The following is a 16,513-nucleotide window of genomic DNA, read 5'->3' on the forward strand; positions in this document are numbered from 1 at the left end:
GAAAAACACCTTGCTTGATTTGAATTCTAGCGTTAGGAGGTAATGTTCGGGAACAATGCAAATCGCCTGGAAGATAATTTTTGCTTCAAACGACGATGAAAGGTATGCGGCATCGTCTCGTGTTGCAGTACATTCAAAGCAGTTGGTGAGTATATTGCAAATACAGAAAGTTGTGCATGTTTCGTTATGTAAATGCAGCTGACAGCAAAGCAGCCTTAGAACAATTTTTCTACTGGCTCTCTCTGTGTCAAATTTCGCCTCGTAATGTTCATGTGTAATAATTGCAATTTTGTATACATGCACCAACACGACTTTTGGTACCCCCGTAGTCTTAAGCTTCCCTGACTATAAGGGTTTCGCGAACAGTAAAACGTTTTCACCTTGAAGCAGTTTCAGATTACAGAAAATGCGCGTCTTACGTGTCCAAGCAACACCTGAGCTATGCAAGCTTACTATAAAACTGGCCACAGAATAACTCAGCCTATACGTTGGACGTTGTGGTTTTTTCATATGCGTGCTTTTGTTCTTTAATATATGGTCACCACGTCATCCAGGAATATTTCTTAACGTTTCTTGTCACTATGAGCTGTCACATTTCCTCCAATGCACCCCATTGTCCACAAGAGAGCGTATACTGAATAGAATCAATGAAGCTTTTTAGAACGCCTTGTGAAGTTGAGATTCGGTTGTGCTGTTAATATATAGCTTGAGTGTTCAGTGCCAGTGGACCTCTGCAATTCAAAAGTAGTAATATTGAACCGTGCAAGAAAATTGCACTGTGTTGTGAAGGTTTCCACTGTTCTCAGTGGAACATAGGTCGGTTTGCTCAAACATAATGGTGCTATGTTTTGTAAGAGTATTCAGATTTGCAACCAGTGGAGCGCCTACTTTTATTTGGGGGGGGGGGGAGGTTGTTGGTCATTCATGAAGTCAGGGATATTCGTTGGAACAGATTGAACATGGTTTGATTTGTCAGAGTTGGTGGCCAGAAAATACGCTTACCAAATATTTGTGCTGAACATTAAAAATATGTTTGAGGTTTGAACTCCACGTGTTTCTCTCCTCCTAGGGCTCTTGTTATGAATATTTCGTCATTGCTTCCGCGCTGGTTCGAGGGCACATACGCAAGAAAACGCCGCTATTGGCAGAGTATATGCTTTAGTAACAGCGTGAAGGTATTTTACAGCCGTATGCAACAAAATGGACTAGACAAAAATCTCATAAAAAACGTGTTAGTGTGGCGCGCAAACCATGGAGGTATTCATTGAATGGCGATCACACTAGCTATCCAACTGCTGCCAAGCACAAAACAGAGGCAAAAACGTTATCGCAATCGCTTCAACGCGATTTAAAGATTAATTTCTTGCTTCAAACATCGCACACACCTGCTATATTACTAGCTAACGATTAAACATAAATCGCAGTAAATCAAAACGAATAATTTTTTTGTGGGTACTGCGGTATGATGAAACCGCTGTTATTGATCTGCTTACTTTTAACTTTGGTATATTCACTCTTTGAGAAAATGGATGAAGCACTTATACATTGTTTAGGGCGAATGGAAAATTTGTGTGTATTGGAGCAGCACATATTTCTCCAGTTAGTTTGACTAGGTGCATTTCTGCGTGCCTCCTTTCTTTTCGGAATAAATGAGGCACGTAGAAAAGCACCCAGTGAGGTCAACTTCAGTTCTGGGACGAGCTTCTTTGTAGCCTTAAAAATGAAGCGTGTGTTGATAAACGTTTATGGCGTGGTAGTAACCGAAGTAGCAAACCGTTTCTCTCTAGCAGGGTGTACGTTGGCTTTGCAATAGCCAATAAAAAGAAAATCAAGAAAGAAAATAAACCCACGCCCATGGTATGAATTATTCACTCAAAATGACAGTACGGAAGCATTACAGTGGATGCCCACACAAGTGTTTTGAGCACGCTTATTACAAAAGTGCCAAAGTAAAGTCTAATGCTTTGAGCACTGCCGCGCGAAAACAGTCAGAATTGTACTTCAAAATTTTGCAGTCCTAAGAGGATTTGGTATATTTAGCTGAATTTGGGAAGAAAATAAAGCGTTAATAACTGTGCCGAAATGGGTAATTATAACAATTAAAAATACTTATATATGTTATACCGAAAAAGGAACATATTAGTTATAGAAAATTGTGTCCTGAGTATACTCACAATTTAATAGCTGTGCCAACTTTTTTACGTTCTTTTCTATGTCTAATCTGCTCAGCTGTAGATCCTTACGATGATATTCACGACTTGACGTCGTTAAGCCAAATTTTTATCTCTGCAAACCTCGGGTAGCAATTTAAACTTTTCCCGATGCTTATTTCAAATTTTCAGTTGCCGCTTGTTCAATCCGATAGAAAGGTATTACATTAAGAGGTAAGCTTTTTGACTTCTCTCGAGGAATGTAATTTGACATCATGAAGAAAAAAAGGGCCACCTAAGTATGGCGATAGATAAAAAATTACCATTTAGAGTCAACCTTTTTTGCCTGATTTGCAGAGAAATCAGTGGAATATTGTAGGTAAGGTTTAAAATGACATTGGAAATACCATGAAGAGCTCCGAAGGCAAGGGTCAACCACGTGACATTTGGAGCAAAGGCAGCGCCTATGACCGGGAGCCAAAGCAGCACGCTGCCCAGGAGGGTGATTTGGGACACCGTCAAAACCCTTTGAAGAAAGAGTATGAAGAAACCTGAAACAGAGCAAAGTTTGCATGTAAAGCTTCGCAAAGTCGAGAATTCAAATATTGCCAGGCTATCTCGTTTTTATTAGTCAGATATGCGAACAAAAACGAACGCGATTTCTGGAGAAGCAGCATTGATTGATCTATGAAAATGTTGCGTACTCGTAAGGTGAACCGGAATGCTTTTATTCATCGTGCGATGCGTTTTGACTTGCACACAAGACGTGCACAGTTCTCTCATGACCCCGTATTGGATCTTTCATACTGGACTTCCACTAAACAGCAGACTTCATGATGGGCAATCGCAGTACAAATTGAGTGTTATGGGGCTGATTCAAAATAATTTGAACGGGCGCTGTCAATTAGGCTTAGGTCACCTAAATGAAAAACAGTGCCAAGATACTCCAAAGGAGTGATTAATCCAATGCAAGCGCTCACGAAAAATTGAATTCTTCTTATCGTGGTATTGAGATTTTCGAAGGCGCGTTTGTTGCATGAATCCCATTTTTGAACTCCAGCGCTGTTTTTGTTGAAAGTAAAATGTTTGGCTGCCCTCCAAAACATTATTGTACCAGTAAAGTTCCTTCTATCTTTAAAATGGTAGTAACAGACGACTACTCGTAGAAAAACTCTTTTAAAAGATTCTTGCAGGATGCGCTGCCTTTCGAAAGATACGGCGAAATCTTCTTGCAAGGTTATATGGAAGGAATTGTGCGTGACGTATTGCGCGCACCAATTACGTAATCAGTCATCTGGTGAACTCAAACTGCTTCTAAACTTCTGCGCAAAAAGAACACACTCCCAGATATAAAAACCGACGAGGACGTACAACAATTTTGTGCCCCTATATTGTTACACTACTCAGGGAGCTGGAAGGTAATTGACAGGTTATCTCACTCTACACTTTAACGAACTTGTTATGCAGCCAAACTGCAATGAGTATGAAAACTTAATAGATGTCACCAAAAAACTTCGGGATTCTTCTGCACTTCGCCTCACAACACGTCACGTGCTGCTTTACGGCATTCAAATTCGGCCAACAAATTTACAGTAATATCGAGTTTTCACAATACAACTCTTTACACAAAAACGTCTATCAACCTTGCTCGAGGGCCACCATCGACGCGATTCTGCAATTACCGTAGAGGGGAATAAAAATGAGCGAAACAATTTGCGATATCACGGTAAGAGATGTTTTTCCTAAGGCAACCACAACTGAAACTTCGCACACGCCAAAGCAAATCACAAAATTGATAGGTCTTCTGATAGATGAAGATCCGGTCCAAGGCCGTGGGCCAACGCAAATATCTCTTCTAGGCATTCAGTCTTCGTGTTGGTTGCCAGTGGTGGAGCAACAGTTCACTCACTGTTTGGACGGTCGTAGCGATCCGCTGTGATTCTATATTTTTGACATATTTTGACATTTTTCTGGATTATCCAGAAATTTATCCCGCTTGACGTACGGCACAACATACGCGTAGATGTAACGACAACTTAAGGCCAAGGAAAAACAACATATTCCGTCTGAATACACCCTCCAGGTAAAGCGAATTCCTCCCGAACAAAAACGACCCGCAGTTTAGTTTGGCTAGGCTCGGTCATGCAAACGAAAGCGTGTTTGACTACCCCAGCGCACATGGACCAGCGGCCTCGCTCCATGCTGCCATCGCACAACTGCTAAAATAAAGCACTGTATCAGCTTGAGCAACAAACTGCGAGGCGGCAGACAGAGCATCGCCATCTCACTTCCATCCGGTCGGTGATTCACGTGGTTAGGTCACATGGACGCAAGGCATGAGGTGGCGGTCTGTTCAGAGGCAGCGGCGTCGCGTGGCTGCAGCTGCGGGAAGTCAAGTGGTATCTTTTCGTCACTTCAACCGAAACTGTCATGAGCGGCGCAACTAGCTCTATCAGCGCTGTAAAGCAGCCAGACTATGATCATTCGAAGATAAGCAAGGGTTGTGAAGTGTTTGACCAGTTTCTTTGCTGCTGCAGTTTGTTGGCCGGAGCAGCTCGGCTCTATTTTGGAATGTAAAGAGAGAGTGTTTAAAAGAGAAGAAATGTCTCGGGTTGTACTTTGAAACCTAGTGAGCAAGAGCGAAAGCGAAGACTATGGACACACTGTTTCTTAAAATTTTGAGTTTGCATGGGATTTCGCAGGCTGCCGTAAAAATATATCTATTGGATGATGAAATTTTTCCATTCCCTTGCGCTAAAACGCTTATGCAGACGTATCATCTGGTGCTGATCGACCAATCGCAGTCGAAGCAGCAGTTTCGCCCTCCCGTAGTCGCGTTTTACCGCCGCAGCAAGGCTCCAAGCAACAGAGATAATAAAAAAAGGCACACCTTCCGCGTCGCCGAATGAAAGTAACTTACGACGTGCCAAATGACACCTCAAAAAATTGGCTCCAATCCACGCTGTGAAGGTGCTTGGAAAGCAAAGGTTTAAATGACACCCACAAGAACTGCCCATGCGACGTAACTTGATGTCACTCACGTGGCTCTAAAACGAGTCAAACCAGAGATACTGACAGCTGTTACATGGAATTCGCGGGGTGGCGTTCCGAACGCAGCAGCAGCGACGGCCACGGCAGGGCTACAGTGGCGGACACCGCCGCTGTAGCCCGGTGGTGAATCGGGACAAAAAAAACGGAAAGGAACGTCTTTCGAAGGCAGCGGAAGCTAGCCGGAACCTTCGAAGACAGCGGAACCTAGCCGTACTGATGTGCTAGCTCAAGGCTGCACCACCGCGCGACACAAGCAGAGACACCGAAACAATTCGGCATGTGAGTGTATTGATTTCCTTTTATGCAGATTAATTGATTGATTTGATTGATTGTAGGGTTTAACACGCCGACGCAACGCAGGCGATGAGGCGCGCCGTAGTGGAGGGCTCCGGATTAATTTTGACCACCAGGGGATCTTTAACGTGCGCCGAAATCTCGTACACACGGGCGTTTTTGCCTTTCGCCTCCATCAGAAAAGCGGCCGCCGCGGCTGGGAATCGAACCCACAACCTCGTGCTCAGCAGCGCAACGCCTTAGCCACTGAGCCACTGCGGCGGGTTATGCCGATTAATACTAGTTAGTTTAGGCAGTTTGAGAATTGCGAGAAAGGCTAGGGAACTTTTATGAGCGCTGTTTATCAGAACCAGTTGCTTGTTTCGCCTTTTTAAATGCAGAGCATTTCTTTAACTCACGATGTCACCCGGCGTTGTCGGCGGGCCTCGGCGTCCGCAACAGCCGTTCCAGGTGCGCCCTCTCCCCACTCCTCCTCTCCCGCATCACGCTACCCTCCTCGCTCTCAACAACAGGTCCGCACCCCTCCCCCTACACTATATAAAAAATAATACTTACTGGCGCCTGGTTTCGATCCCACGACCCTGCGGGCGGAACGCAAGGTGCATGGTGCTCTACCCACTGCGCCACAAAGCCAACACAGAATGGAAGGCTACGAACGCGCCATATATCCTTGACTCATTCAAACTACACACTAAACTTTTTTACACCCTTTTTGGCCGAAAAGGGTGCAAAAATCTTGTCATGGCTAACACCCTTAAAAGGTGTTTTGGCAAAAAAAGGGTGTATGGATGAAAAAAGGGTGTTGAGCTCAACACCTTTAAAAAGGGTGTTGAGTCTCACACCCCTTTTTTTTAGGTGATGGCATGCGCAGAGACAATGTCAAACGGCGGAGCGCGCAGCATTCAACACAAACAGCCAATACGTACAAGTTACAGTTGGAACACGGGATGCAAGCGGTACAGGGTGTGCATACTTACTTAACATGTGCTGTTCTTGCTTTTATATCCAGCAGAGAAAAGCCCCCAGATGGAGTCGGTGGGCTTGTCGCGAAAAACTGATATTTTAGCGCTAATTTTGGAAGTATGGATTTTACTACGAGAATATACAAATCAACACGCTGATTTGCAAAGACTTTTTAATTACGCGGTAGTTTTTCTGATCCGTAACTTATAGAATTTTATTAAATACTATACAAATCTTCCTCGCCACCTCAACACGCTTCAAAAAGGGGGTTCATTATTTAAACACCCTTTTTCCCAGAAGGGTGTAAAGCTACAAAGTAGGGTGTTTGAAACTAAGAAAGAGGGCGTAAAGAAAAAGGGGTGTAAGAAAAGACCGCCAACGAAGAAAAAAGGTGGAGAGACCTCTAATTTTGGAGGCCTTTTGTACCTTTTTTCACGGGTGGACTGAACTTTCTCTACAAGCGGGCGGGGGGGGGGGGTTGTACATCACGATGTTTACAGAAATATGAATTGGCATAATTTATTACCAGTGAAGCTCTTTAAGCTTCAAGAGGTAGTTTCTGTGGCATTAGCAAAAAAACACAAAGAAAAAGAACTGGGGCACCTGTAAAGGGTGCCCCACCGCAGATAGGGTATTATAACAGTGAAGTCGGCTTTCGAGCTTGTCAGAGTATGAGCACAAGGGGCGTATGCGTATCCGCACCTCTTACTGTACCATTTCATAGGTACTAGTCTTTTTTTGGATTCTAAAAGGCAAAAAATTCGCGCAGCTTGCAATAGTGGTGCAAGGCTGGAGAAACAGCAACGCTGGGCGCCGACCTACCTTGTTTCCCTCTTGGATCTCCTGGAAATGGGGAGGGGGGTAAAGGGGGACACACTGGAACAGCCTTGTAAAATCCGGTTAAATTTGGCCTCATCCCTGGGCGGTCATTCTGGCTTAGCAAGAACATTGTAAAGCTTAGCAAACATAACAAAACTTAGCAGCACCGGAAACATCTAGGTCGACCTCCAGCTCCGCTGTTCTTTTTTTGCAACTGAACACCTATTTCACACCGTTTCAACAACCTACAGAAAGCCAAGCGTGTTGCAGTCGGTACACCCTTTTTGCCACACGGTTACAGTCTTCTTAATTTTGAAGGTTCAAATTGGTGTTTCACGTGCCAAAGCTAAACTTGGGGCATGTGGTGCACCGAATAAGGAAACGAGCGATCATTGCATGAGAGCAATTATTTTTTTTTGCGCTTGGAAATTTCTTGCAAATAGAGGAGTATATGAGGGGATGTCTTCTTCTTTACAGTTCTATTATGCATCCAAACATGGCCTTATTCAATGAACAGCTGAACACCATTTCCACACCCTTTCAACACCCTAAGAAAAACCAAGGGTGTTGAAGTTGATCAAAACCCTTTTTTTTCACGCAAAAAGGGCATAGAACTAGGAAAAGGGTGTTGAGACTCAAGAAAAAGGGTGTAAAGGCCTCCCAACACCCTTTTTCCACTTATGCTACACCCTTTTTGGCTAAAAGTGTGTAAAAAAGTTTAGTGTGTACGCCAAGAAGCTGCTGATACAACGCATTCACTACCTGTGGGCGGAACGCGAGGTACATGGTGCTCTTACCACTGCGCCACAAAACCGACACAGAATGAAAGGCTACGAACGCGCCTTATATCCGTGACTCATTCAAACTACGTCAATCAGCTGCTGATACAACGCATTCACTACCACCAACTCCCCAAACAATAAACGTTAACGCAATATATCCACCCCCTATGCGACGCATTTACTCGAGTCCCCCTCGCGGGGAGATGGGCCCTTTTATAAGTACTTCATTAACACTCCACTCACCCCTGCGAGGTGCTGGCTATCGGGCTCCTTTACAACCGATTTCACGGCCGCACACAAAGGTATTGCTGAGAAGACGTACTTCCCCACAATGCAAGCGGTCTTGCGTGAGAATTTAGGTCACCTATTTTAATACCTCTAAAAACACAACCAATTTCGCATTCACCAATTTAGAAAACGCAGTCCTATCCGGGGCAAGCCGTGCGCAAAAGGTAGCGTTTCTATAGCGGCCAGATATCTGTCTGTGGTTTGTACATTTTATTTTCCCGCTCTACAAACCAACCTTAACGTATTTTTGCCGTGCGAGCACTTAATTCCGTCGGGTGGGGGTTACCCCGGGGGTGCTGCCGAACAAGTTAATCAAGCCTTGCGAAGGCAGCGCGCAATGAACGCGAAGCTGCGCCAAAACAGGCCCAAAACAAGCGTCGCTAATGGAGAAGATGAACCCGTACCGCCGACGCCACCACCCGTGAGCAGGCACTTGCGCGCGGGGAACGCTAGGAAAATTCGCCCCGCGATCTGCAATGTGCTCCGTGGGTGAAGCCCTCCACCGATGTGAATCCCCGCCGCCACCTACACCGCGTTGGGAGTGTGTTCTGCACGCCACGAAAGAACCTTTGACTGGTAGAGGTAGAAAGCTTTGCTATAAAATGTGTAGCTCCGAAGATTCCCCACGTTATATCAACTTTTGAGTGGTTGAGATAAAAAGCATTTCTTTAAGCTGTGTAGCTCCAAAGATTCACCACGGTATATCAGCCTTTTCAACTACATGGTCTTTTTTTCCCTGGAAAGGTGCACTCATTGGCTTGAATATTTTCGCGCACACCACAACTGATGAAAAGCACGTGTTCCGCCAATACACGTTCTTTCAAACGATCCAAAACCACTTGCGGGTCTAAAAGAAGCCACGTGCGCGTTTTTCAATTTGCTGTTTTTCTTCACATACAAAAAAAAAACGATGCGAACTTCTTTGAAGAAAAACTGCAATGCCGATTTCTGGTTAGGCCCTTTACATTCCCCTTTCGTTTTGCGACTGCCGCCCCAGAATGACCGCTTGAGTTTGGCTGGCTAACTTCTAGAAGAAATGGTATAAGGTTTGTTTCTAGCTACCGTACCATACAGTTTGCTAAATGTAGTCTAAGCCGGACTTGCCCATGCTCATGCAATTGTGAATAACAAGTGCTCATGCAGTTGTTATTCACAATTTTTTTCAAACGTTTTCCACAAAATTACGGCACTAGGAAAGTATTAGTGTCACTACAACATGTGCATACGAGCGCAGTTCAGAACTTTTGCCATGCTGCAGCATGTTTCAAAAATGGAGAAAACATTAACAAGAAAAAATTCGGAAGTTGCATGGCACGTAATTCATCTTATTGCAATGTGGCATATTACGTCTGCCACAATAATACCTTCAAGTTCATACTCATATCGTTTATGGGCAGTTTCAGGTGAAAGGCGTTTTCTTGGGTTTCGAGAGATAGCCATGGACATCTCAGAGGCGACAGCGCGCACCTCAGGGCGTCGAATGACTTGGAAGGAAGGTTGCACAAAGTTAGCATCAAAGATTGTCCCTCGCAGTCATGAAAGCTGACTGTGCTTCTTTTGTTATTACGTCAGCACCGCACTATATGGACGCTCTAAGCCAGTGAAACAAGAGTTTCCTTGGTAAGCTGCTTCGCTTCGGCTCTATTATCCTGTGGCCGCTGGCTGTGTCGTATTGCGAAAGCGCCGCCAGAATGCTATCTGCTCGTCTGAAACCATGGCGGCGTATAGCGTCGATGAAATGCGTTGCGGTGTGACGAAATGGAAAAGCCTGGCGTCGTTGCAATTCGTTCGTGGTGACATGCAGCTTTTGTAGTTAGAGAAGCCTGGCGCCCCGCACTTCATCACAGCGCGCTCGTGTCGCAACTAGAAGAGCATCTGGGACACCACCTGCGCACTGCCTAACGCGGAAGTTTTTCGGAGGATTCGAAACCAGAACGAATGGGCTGCAGACTAGCAATACTCAATTATTGGTAGTGTTCTACAGCCTAGCGAGTGACGCTAAAGCGGCATTTTCGTTCGCATACAGATGGGCTTCCGCGCACTCTACAGTGCACATTCGTCGAATGTGGAGCAAGCAATGAGGCGTGTAGGTCATTTTTGAGATTAAAATTGTAGGTGGCGCAACTTTAACTTGAGTAGCCCGGGCGGCAACGGTGCCAGATGGGAGTTGTTCACATGTTCACAAATGAAATTTGTTTTTTGATGGTACCTCAGACGTGTGTTGCCAACGTAACTTTTGCTTTACATGTGTGTAATTTGAAAGGGAGTTCCATTTAGTACGTTTCCTTATTTATTTATTTATTTAAAATACCTTACAGGCACCTGTTCAGGGCATTGAGTAAGGGGGATAACAAAGGAAAGAGTTACAGATCATTCATCACAAAATCACGGGTTAAAAAAAAAAAACATCAGAACAACTTATGACGACAAGGTTCGCAATACACGTGCAAGTTCGAAAACGATAACAAGAAAAGGAAAAGTCAATATCATATCGCACACACGTATACTGCGCACAAATATTGCAAGTATACTGAACGCTAACACGCTAGTAGGTAAACTGGAGAACAACCAAAGATACCCAAATATGCGCAGACGAAGTGCACCAATCAGTTTCTGCAGTCTCGAGTATGCACAACGGCAAAATAACAGAAAAAACGCGTTTATTTTTATATAAAAAATAAACATTTATATATAAACGAATAATTTATTTATTTATTTATTTATTTATTTATTTATTTATTTATTTATTTATTTATTTATTTATTTATTTATTTATTTATTAGAGTACACTCAGGGCCTTTACGGCGTTACAGAGGAGGTGGATACAGTGCATCAAAAAGTAACAGTGTAGAAAAAGTAGGGGCAGTAAGTTGACACAAAACAATTTTCTGTAACCAGGTCACTGCAGTACATATAATGAAGCTGCATTTTTTACTGATGCAGCATCTTCAATACACAATGAGGTGGGGAAGGTGGTTCCATTCCTCATGCGTTTGCGGGAGAAATGAATTGGAGAATGCGTGTTTGTGGCCAGATGGAACGGCAACCTTGAACTGATGGTCGATGCGTGATGAGATGTACGTAGGCCGTGAGAAAAGGTCTCGTCTCATTGATGGGTTGTGGAAAAAGATTTTGCGAAACAAAGAACATCGAGAAATTTTTCGGCGATTGTGGAAACTTGCTAGAATCGGGTTATTTTTCATTAGTGAAACATTTGAAGTACGGGGGTAATCGGAAAGTATTTCTCAATCTTAGCGGTTTTGTACAGATTCTAGAAGAGAAATTAGGTTTTATTGTGCAGGGTCCCAGATTGCCGAGGCATACTCTAGTTAAGGGCGAATTAGTGTCCGATAAAGTGGTAACCTCAGGGAGGATGGGGCATGCGAGAAATTGCAGCGAATATAACCTAAGGAACGGTTTGCGCTGCTACAGACAATGTGTGTGTGGCACGTTAAGTCATTCCCGATATGAACAGCAAGATATTTGTATTATGTAACGTATTCGAGAATGGCTCCGGTAATGTTGTAATTAAAGGGCTGCAGGGAATAATGTTTGCGGGTATTGGTCATGTTTTGCATTTGTTTGTGTTAAGTGTCATGTGCTATTGTCAACCATTTTGAGACAGTGCCGACGTGTACTTGTTAATTGATGTTGTACGTTTGATCATGGATGTCACGATAAATTATGCATTCACCAGCAAATAGTTTTATGCAGAAGTTTATAACATTAGGAAGGTTGTAAATAAATATTAAAAAGTGCTGAAGACCTAACACTGAACCCTGACGTACACCAGATTTAAGATCAGTAAGGGTAGAATTGCATTTGTTAGCAGTCACACAAAGGGTGCGATTTGTGAAAAATATGTCTATCCACCTAAATATATTCAGGTAAATGTTTAGGGTACTGATATTAAGAAGCTATAATTGATGAGACACTTTGCCAAGCGCTTTTTGGAAATCTACAAAGATGCAATCTACAGATGAACCGCGATCCAGAGCTGATGCAGTGTCGTGTGTGAATGTTAGAAGCTGCGTTTCGCATAAGTAATTTTTCAGAAAGCCATGTTAAAATGGGCTGAAAGATTACTTGAAATCGAGGACGGATACAAAGTGAAAATAAATGACGTGCTCTAAAAGTTTACAGAAAATAGAAGTTCATGACATGGGCCTGTAAATTAAGAGAGAGCTCTGGTTACCGGATTTGAACACAGGGACGACGTTCCCCACCTTTCAATCAATAGGCACCGCAGAGCACTGAAGGGATTGGAAAAAAAAGAATGACAGGATTATTGCCGAGTAAACTTCGGTGTTTTTTTTTTAATCTTGGCATTAATTTTATCTACGCCAAAACTGGAATAAGGTTTCAGGTTAATAATTAGCTTCATAAATCCAACAGGATCTACTACAACCGGATCCATAGGAAAAAAGTTGCAATCACATAATTGTGCCACAACATCAGCAAGACAATTTGAAAACAACTTGGCGAGTACGTGATTCAGAACGCGACAACATTCGCAACTGCGGATGAACTGGTTGTCAGCATATGTAAGAGATATAAGTCCTTTTTTATTAGGTCTAATCATCTTCCAAACTTTTTTGGGTTACTCTGGAGAAGCGAGGAGAGAGTGTTTGTGAAAAAGACGTTCTTTACTTTTTTTATGGCTGCGCGGTCGCGTTTGGTTTCTTTTGCTAAACATGAACAAAACATTGTTCGCATATCTGTTCACTTCGCTTGAAATGCCGTAGAAAGACGATAGTCTTTGGCCGTCATTGTCAATAAATGTCTCTTCTCTTCTGTGCCTACATATCACGCTCTTCCTCTGGTGTCCCACTCTTTCACGGAAAACATGGTACCGGTTTGCTCTAGTCAGTCCCCCTTTCCTGCATTTCGCTGCTTCTGCGCTATCTGGGAGAACCTTCCGGTACTGATGGAATTAATTTATTGCCGTCACTTATCCTAGCCACGCACTGAAGCGCTTTTCCGAGTTTTTGGTCAAAAGATTAATTTGTATGTTTGAGTCAAAACATTGTTTCAGTCAGGTGTTATGCTTTTGATAGCTATCGTAAAAATCCAGCAGCCTGTAGTTTCAATAAAGAACATCGCACATACCATTTTAGTATTGGTGTTTTCGCTAAAATATTCCAACGTTATCGATTCAGTGAACAATGTTGGCAAATAGGGCGTTTGTTTCCAGACTTACTGGTTTCGGCACTGACGTCATGTTGCCCCGGCACGTGCGACACGGCTGGTGTGGACGCGTACGCGCATAGGTCGAGGCCAGCCGTTGTGCGACAAAAGTGACATGAAGTGCGCCCTCCTGTTATGGCGACCGCGTCGGTGTTTGTTTCATCGAAACTGAAACTGATGCGAATAGACGTGGCGGTAAACGAGAGTTTACGCTGTCATTGATCATCTAATGTACCGTGCTATGACTGGTAGGCTGCTACGGTGTGTCAAAACAAAACGCGAAAATATCCTGTCAGCACTTCTTTAAACAAGATGCTCTGAATCTCTATATGATGCCAAATATTGTTTAAATATGCAGCTTTCTTGATGCAGGTCTTGTTTGTTTCTCTGTTTACTTACAGCGTTTAAACACTATGTGGCCAGGTGGCGCCAATGAAGCAGAGCACCACAAGTGATGCACGACCAAGTGTTGACCAAGGCAAAATAAATATATTGAATATTTTTTTGCAAGCCAGAAGTTATACGACTCTGTTCAAAAGCTACAATCTTGGCTTTACAGAGAGGCTAAGTCTACACTGTGATGCTTCGGTATTCAAGTTCTGCAATATATTTTGCACTTCTGCCGGTTGTAGATGATCTGAAATCACCTATGCTTTGTCTTGTTTATTTTTGGACTACGTCATCAAAGCATCCTTGGTATAAAGAAATCGAAAGAGACTTCTGTGTGCTGCTCAATTCTTTCTGAACAACTTTACATCTTTAAAGAGCAAGATTGACTGAAGTTGCAGAAAATAACCGAATCTGTAAAGACCGAACGTCTTTGACTGATGGGCTTGTCACTTTGTGATCTTCGGCCATGGCTCCGTGAACCCCATATCCTGCATATACAACACGCGGCCCCATGTGCATGACACACAACTGAGTAATCCCGCTATCACACCGGGGGTGTCTTTCCGTTCTACAAAGCGCTACTTACTGTCACCGGAGGAAGCCACTTGCAGCTTTGTTTATTCACCGTCTCATGTGCGAAGCAGCGCAGGGGCGCCTCCAGCACTGTTTGACATATTTAAGAAGCCACATTACTTTTTCTGCCGCAATGAATTTGCTTGATATACTTATGCTCTCAAGGTAATCAGTATCCAACCAAATGATATAAAAGTATGTTCGCTTTACCACAAAATGGTGCAATTTCAGACGCTCTAGCCACGGTCGCTCGATGGATATGAGGTCCGCCGAATTCCCATGTCAGCCCTTGCTGATGTGTGACGCCCCCACCGAAACTAGCGGCCGCAGCTGGAGACACCGCTGTGATGCGCCAGGCCACTACTGGTGCGTGATTTGGCAGGCCGGCCCTCCTTTTAATGGAGCGGCCGTGCTCCAGCACGTCTTGTTCGACAAGTCAGCTGAACGATGCGGTGATGGTGTTTTGGGGTAGTTTTTGGGTTTGCACCAACAGTAAGAAAAACTGAGGCAGTTGGAGTTGCCTGAAGATGGGTACGTTTTAAAATGCAAACAAGAATTTTTATATTAAAGATATGTGAAAGAAGGGACAAGAGGGGGGCGGGGAGGGAGCTGCTTGAGGGCCGCCGTCGACTGCTTCAACGTGCTGGGTTTTGTATGCAGATAATACACATTAATATTTCTGGGGGCATTCAAAGTGGCGGGGAATTTTTACAACAGTATGTTGGCAGCACTGCAAGTTCACACACATTGATCCTACTAAAAAACGCCGAAACCTTATAGTTTTCCCGTTAATTGTTGTGAGTTGTGTTTTTTTTACATTATCCTGACGTCTGAACTCCCTTCTAGAACCTTGGTCACTGCATACGTTAATTGCTTGGCTTGCATTATCCCAATACAATGTACTGTGTTGGTACATTCGCCATGTCGATGTTGACGATGACTGGTGTGCTTAGCGTATCGGTACACATAGTAAACATAGCATTTCGTGAGTTAAACAGAATTCAAGAAAGCATAGTCTTAGAGGTTTTTCTAAAATGTACCCGCAATTTAACCTAAATGGGGAATTCGGAACTGTCTTGTGCTTCAAAAATCTAACAATCTTATTCTCTTGAATTCCACTATGAAAGCGGTGGTATATCAAGCAGGATAATTTCCATATCCTACACATTTTTATTGTTCCTAGTGTACATAAAAATCACGGGCTTCCTTGAATAGTGGGGGATGCCAGCTGTCCAATACCGTCGGACCGGCTGATCACTGACCAAGAAGGCGTGCAGCCAAAGTCATCGCCGATGGTATAAGCAAAACCCTTGTCTCTAGTTCTGCGCGGTAATGGCGTTTAGGTGGCACACGCGCCTGTGCGTAACCTGAGGCGCAAACTCGTGGGCGGTAAAAACAGGCTTCCGAGATAATCGTTCCCTCGCGTGGTCAACAAGATTCCCTGCAGAAATTTGTGACTACGCGTACGTCCGCGAATAGAGACAAACAGAGGCTGAAGTAGCATCAGAGCGACGTCGAAAAAACGTTAACAGCGTTGAATGTTCTTGCCGCGTATAGAATGCAAAGGGCCACGAGATTGACTGGGGAAAATTAAAAAACTATCGGCCAAGAAAGGAACTTGAAATCGCCACTTTATCTGGACTCGTTCAAGAGACAGAGGAGACGCCACCCGCTAAATGGGTATTAAGAGAACCATTCCCACGACGTACACGCGCTGCTTCCGTCACGTGCAGAAGGATGCCTAAGCATCCATGAACTGTCCTTGACCCCAGTGTGGTGAAGGAACCCTACTAGCTTCTAGGATAAAACTGTTGTGACGGCGACATAAGGTGCTCATTGATAAAGACACATCCACTACTATAAAGGATACTTCTTGTGGAAAGGAGCGTGGGTATAAGGAATACTCCTCAAGACACATTCCATCTTTCTGACGACACGTTTTTTATGACATCTGCGAGAGCTCCAGCGTGCACTGCTCCACGATGTTTGGAGGAATCAAGAGGACTCATTCATTTT

The 16,513-nt window shown here is 43.8% G+C and overlaps 1 protein-coding gene across 1 annotated transcript in view; it reads right to left on the bottom strand.

The window, feature by feature from the left end:
• The window catches only part of LOC144146835 (monocarboxylate transporter 5-like), a 59,953-nt gene that overhangs the window by 13,784 nt on the left and 29,656 nt on the right, over positions 1–16,513 (bottom strand). The window contains exon 3 of the mRNA XM_077678768.1: positions 2,558–2,701. Within this exon, the coding sequence (XP_077534894.1) occupies positions 2,558–2,701 (144 nt within the window). The remainder of the gene's footprint in view (positions 1–2,557; positions 2,702–16,513) is intronic.

This window comes from Haemaphysalis longicornis, unplaced genomic scaffold (genome assembly GCF_048455015.1).
Source record: "Haemaphysalis longicornis isolate Haplotype H1 unplaced genomic scaffold, Haemaphysalis longicornis Haplotype H1 scaffold_7, whole genome shotgun sequence".
NCBI lineage: Eukaryota > Metazoa > Arthropoda > Arachnida > Ixodida > Ixodidae > Haemaphysalis > Haemaphysalis longicornis.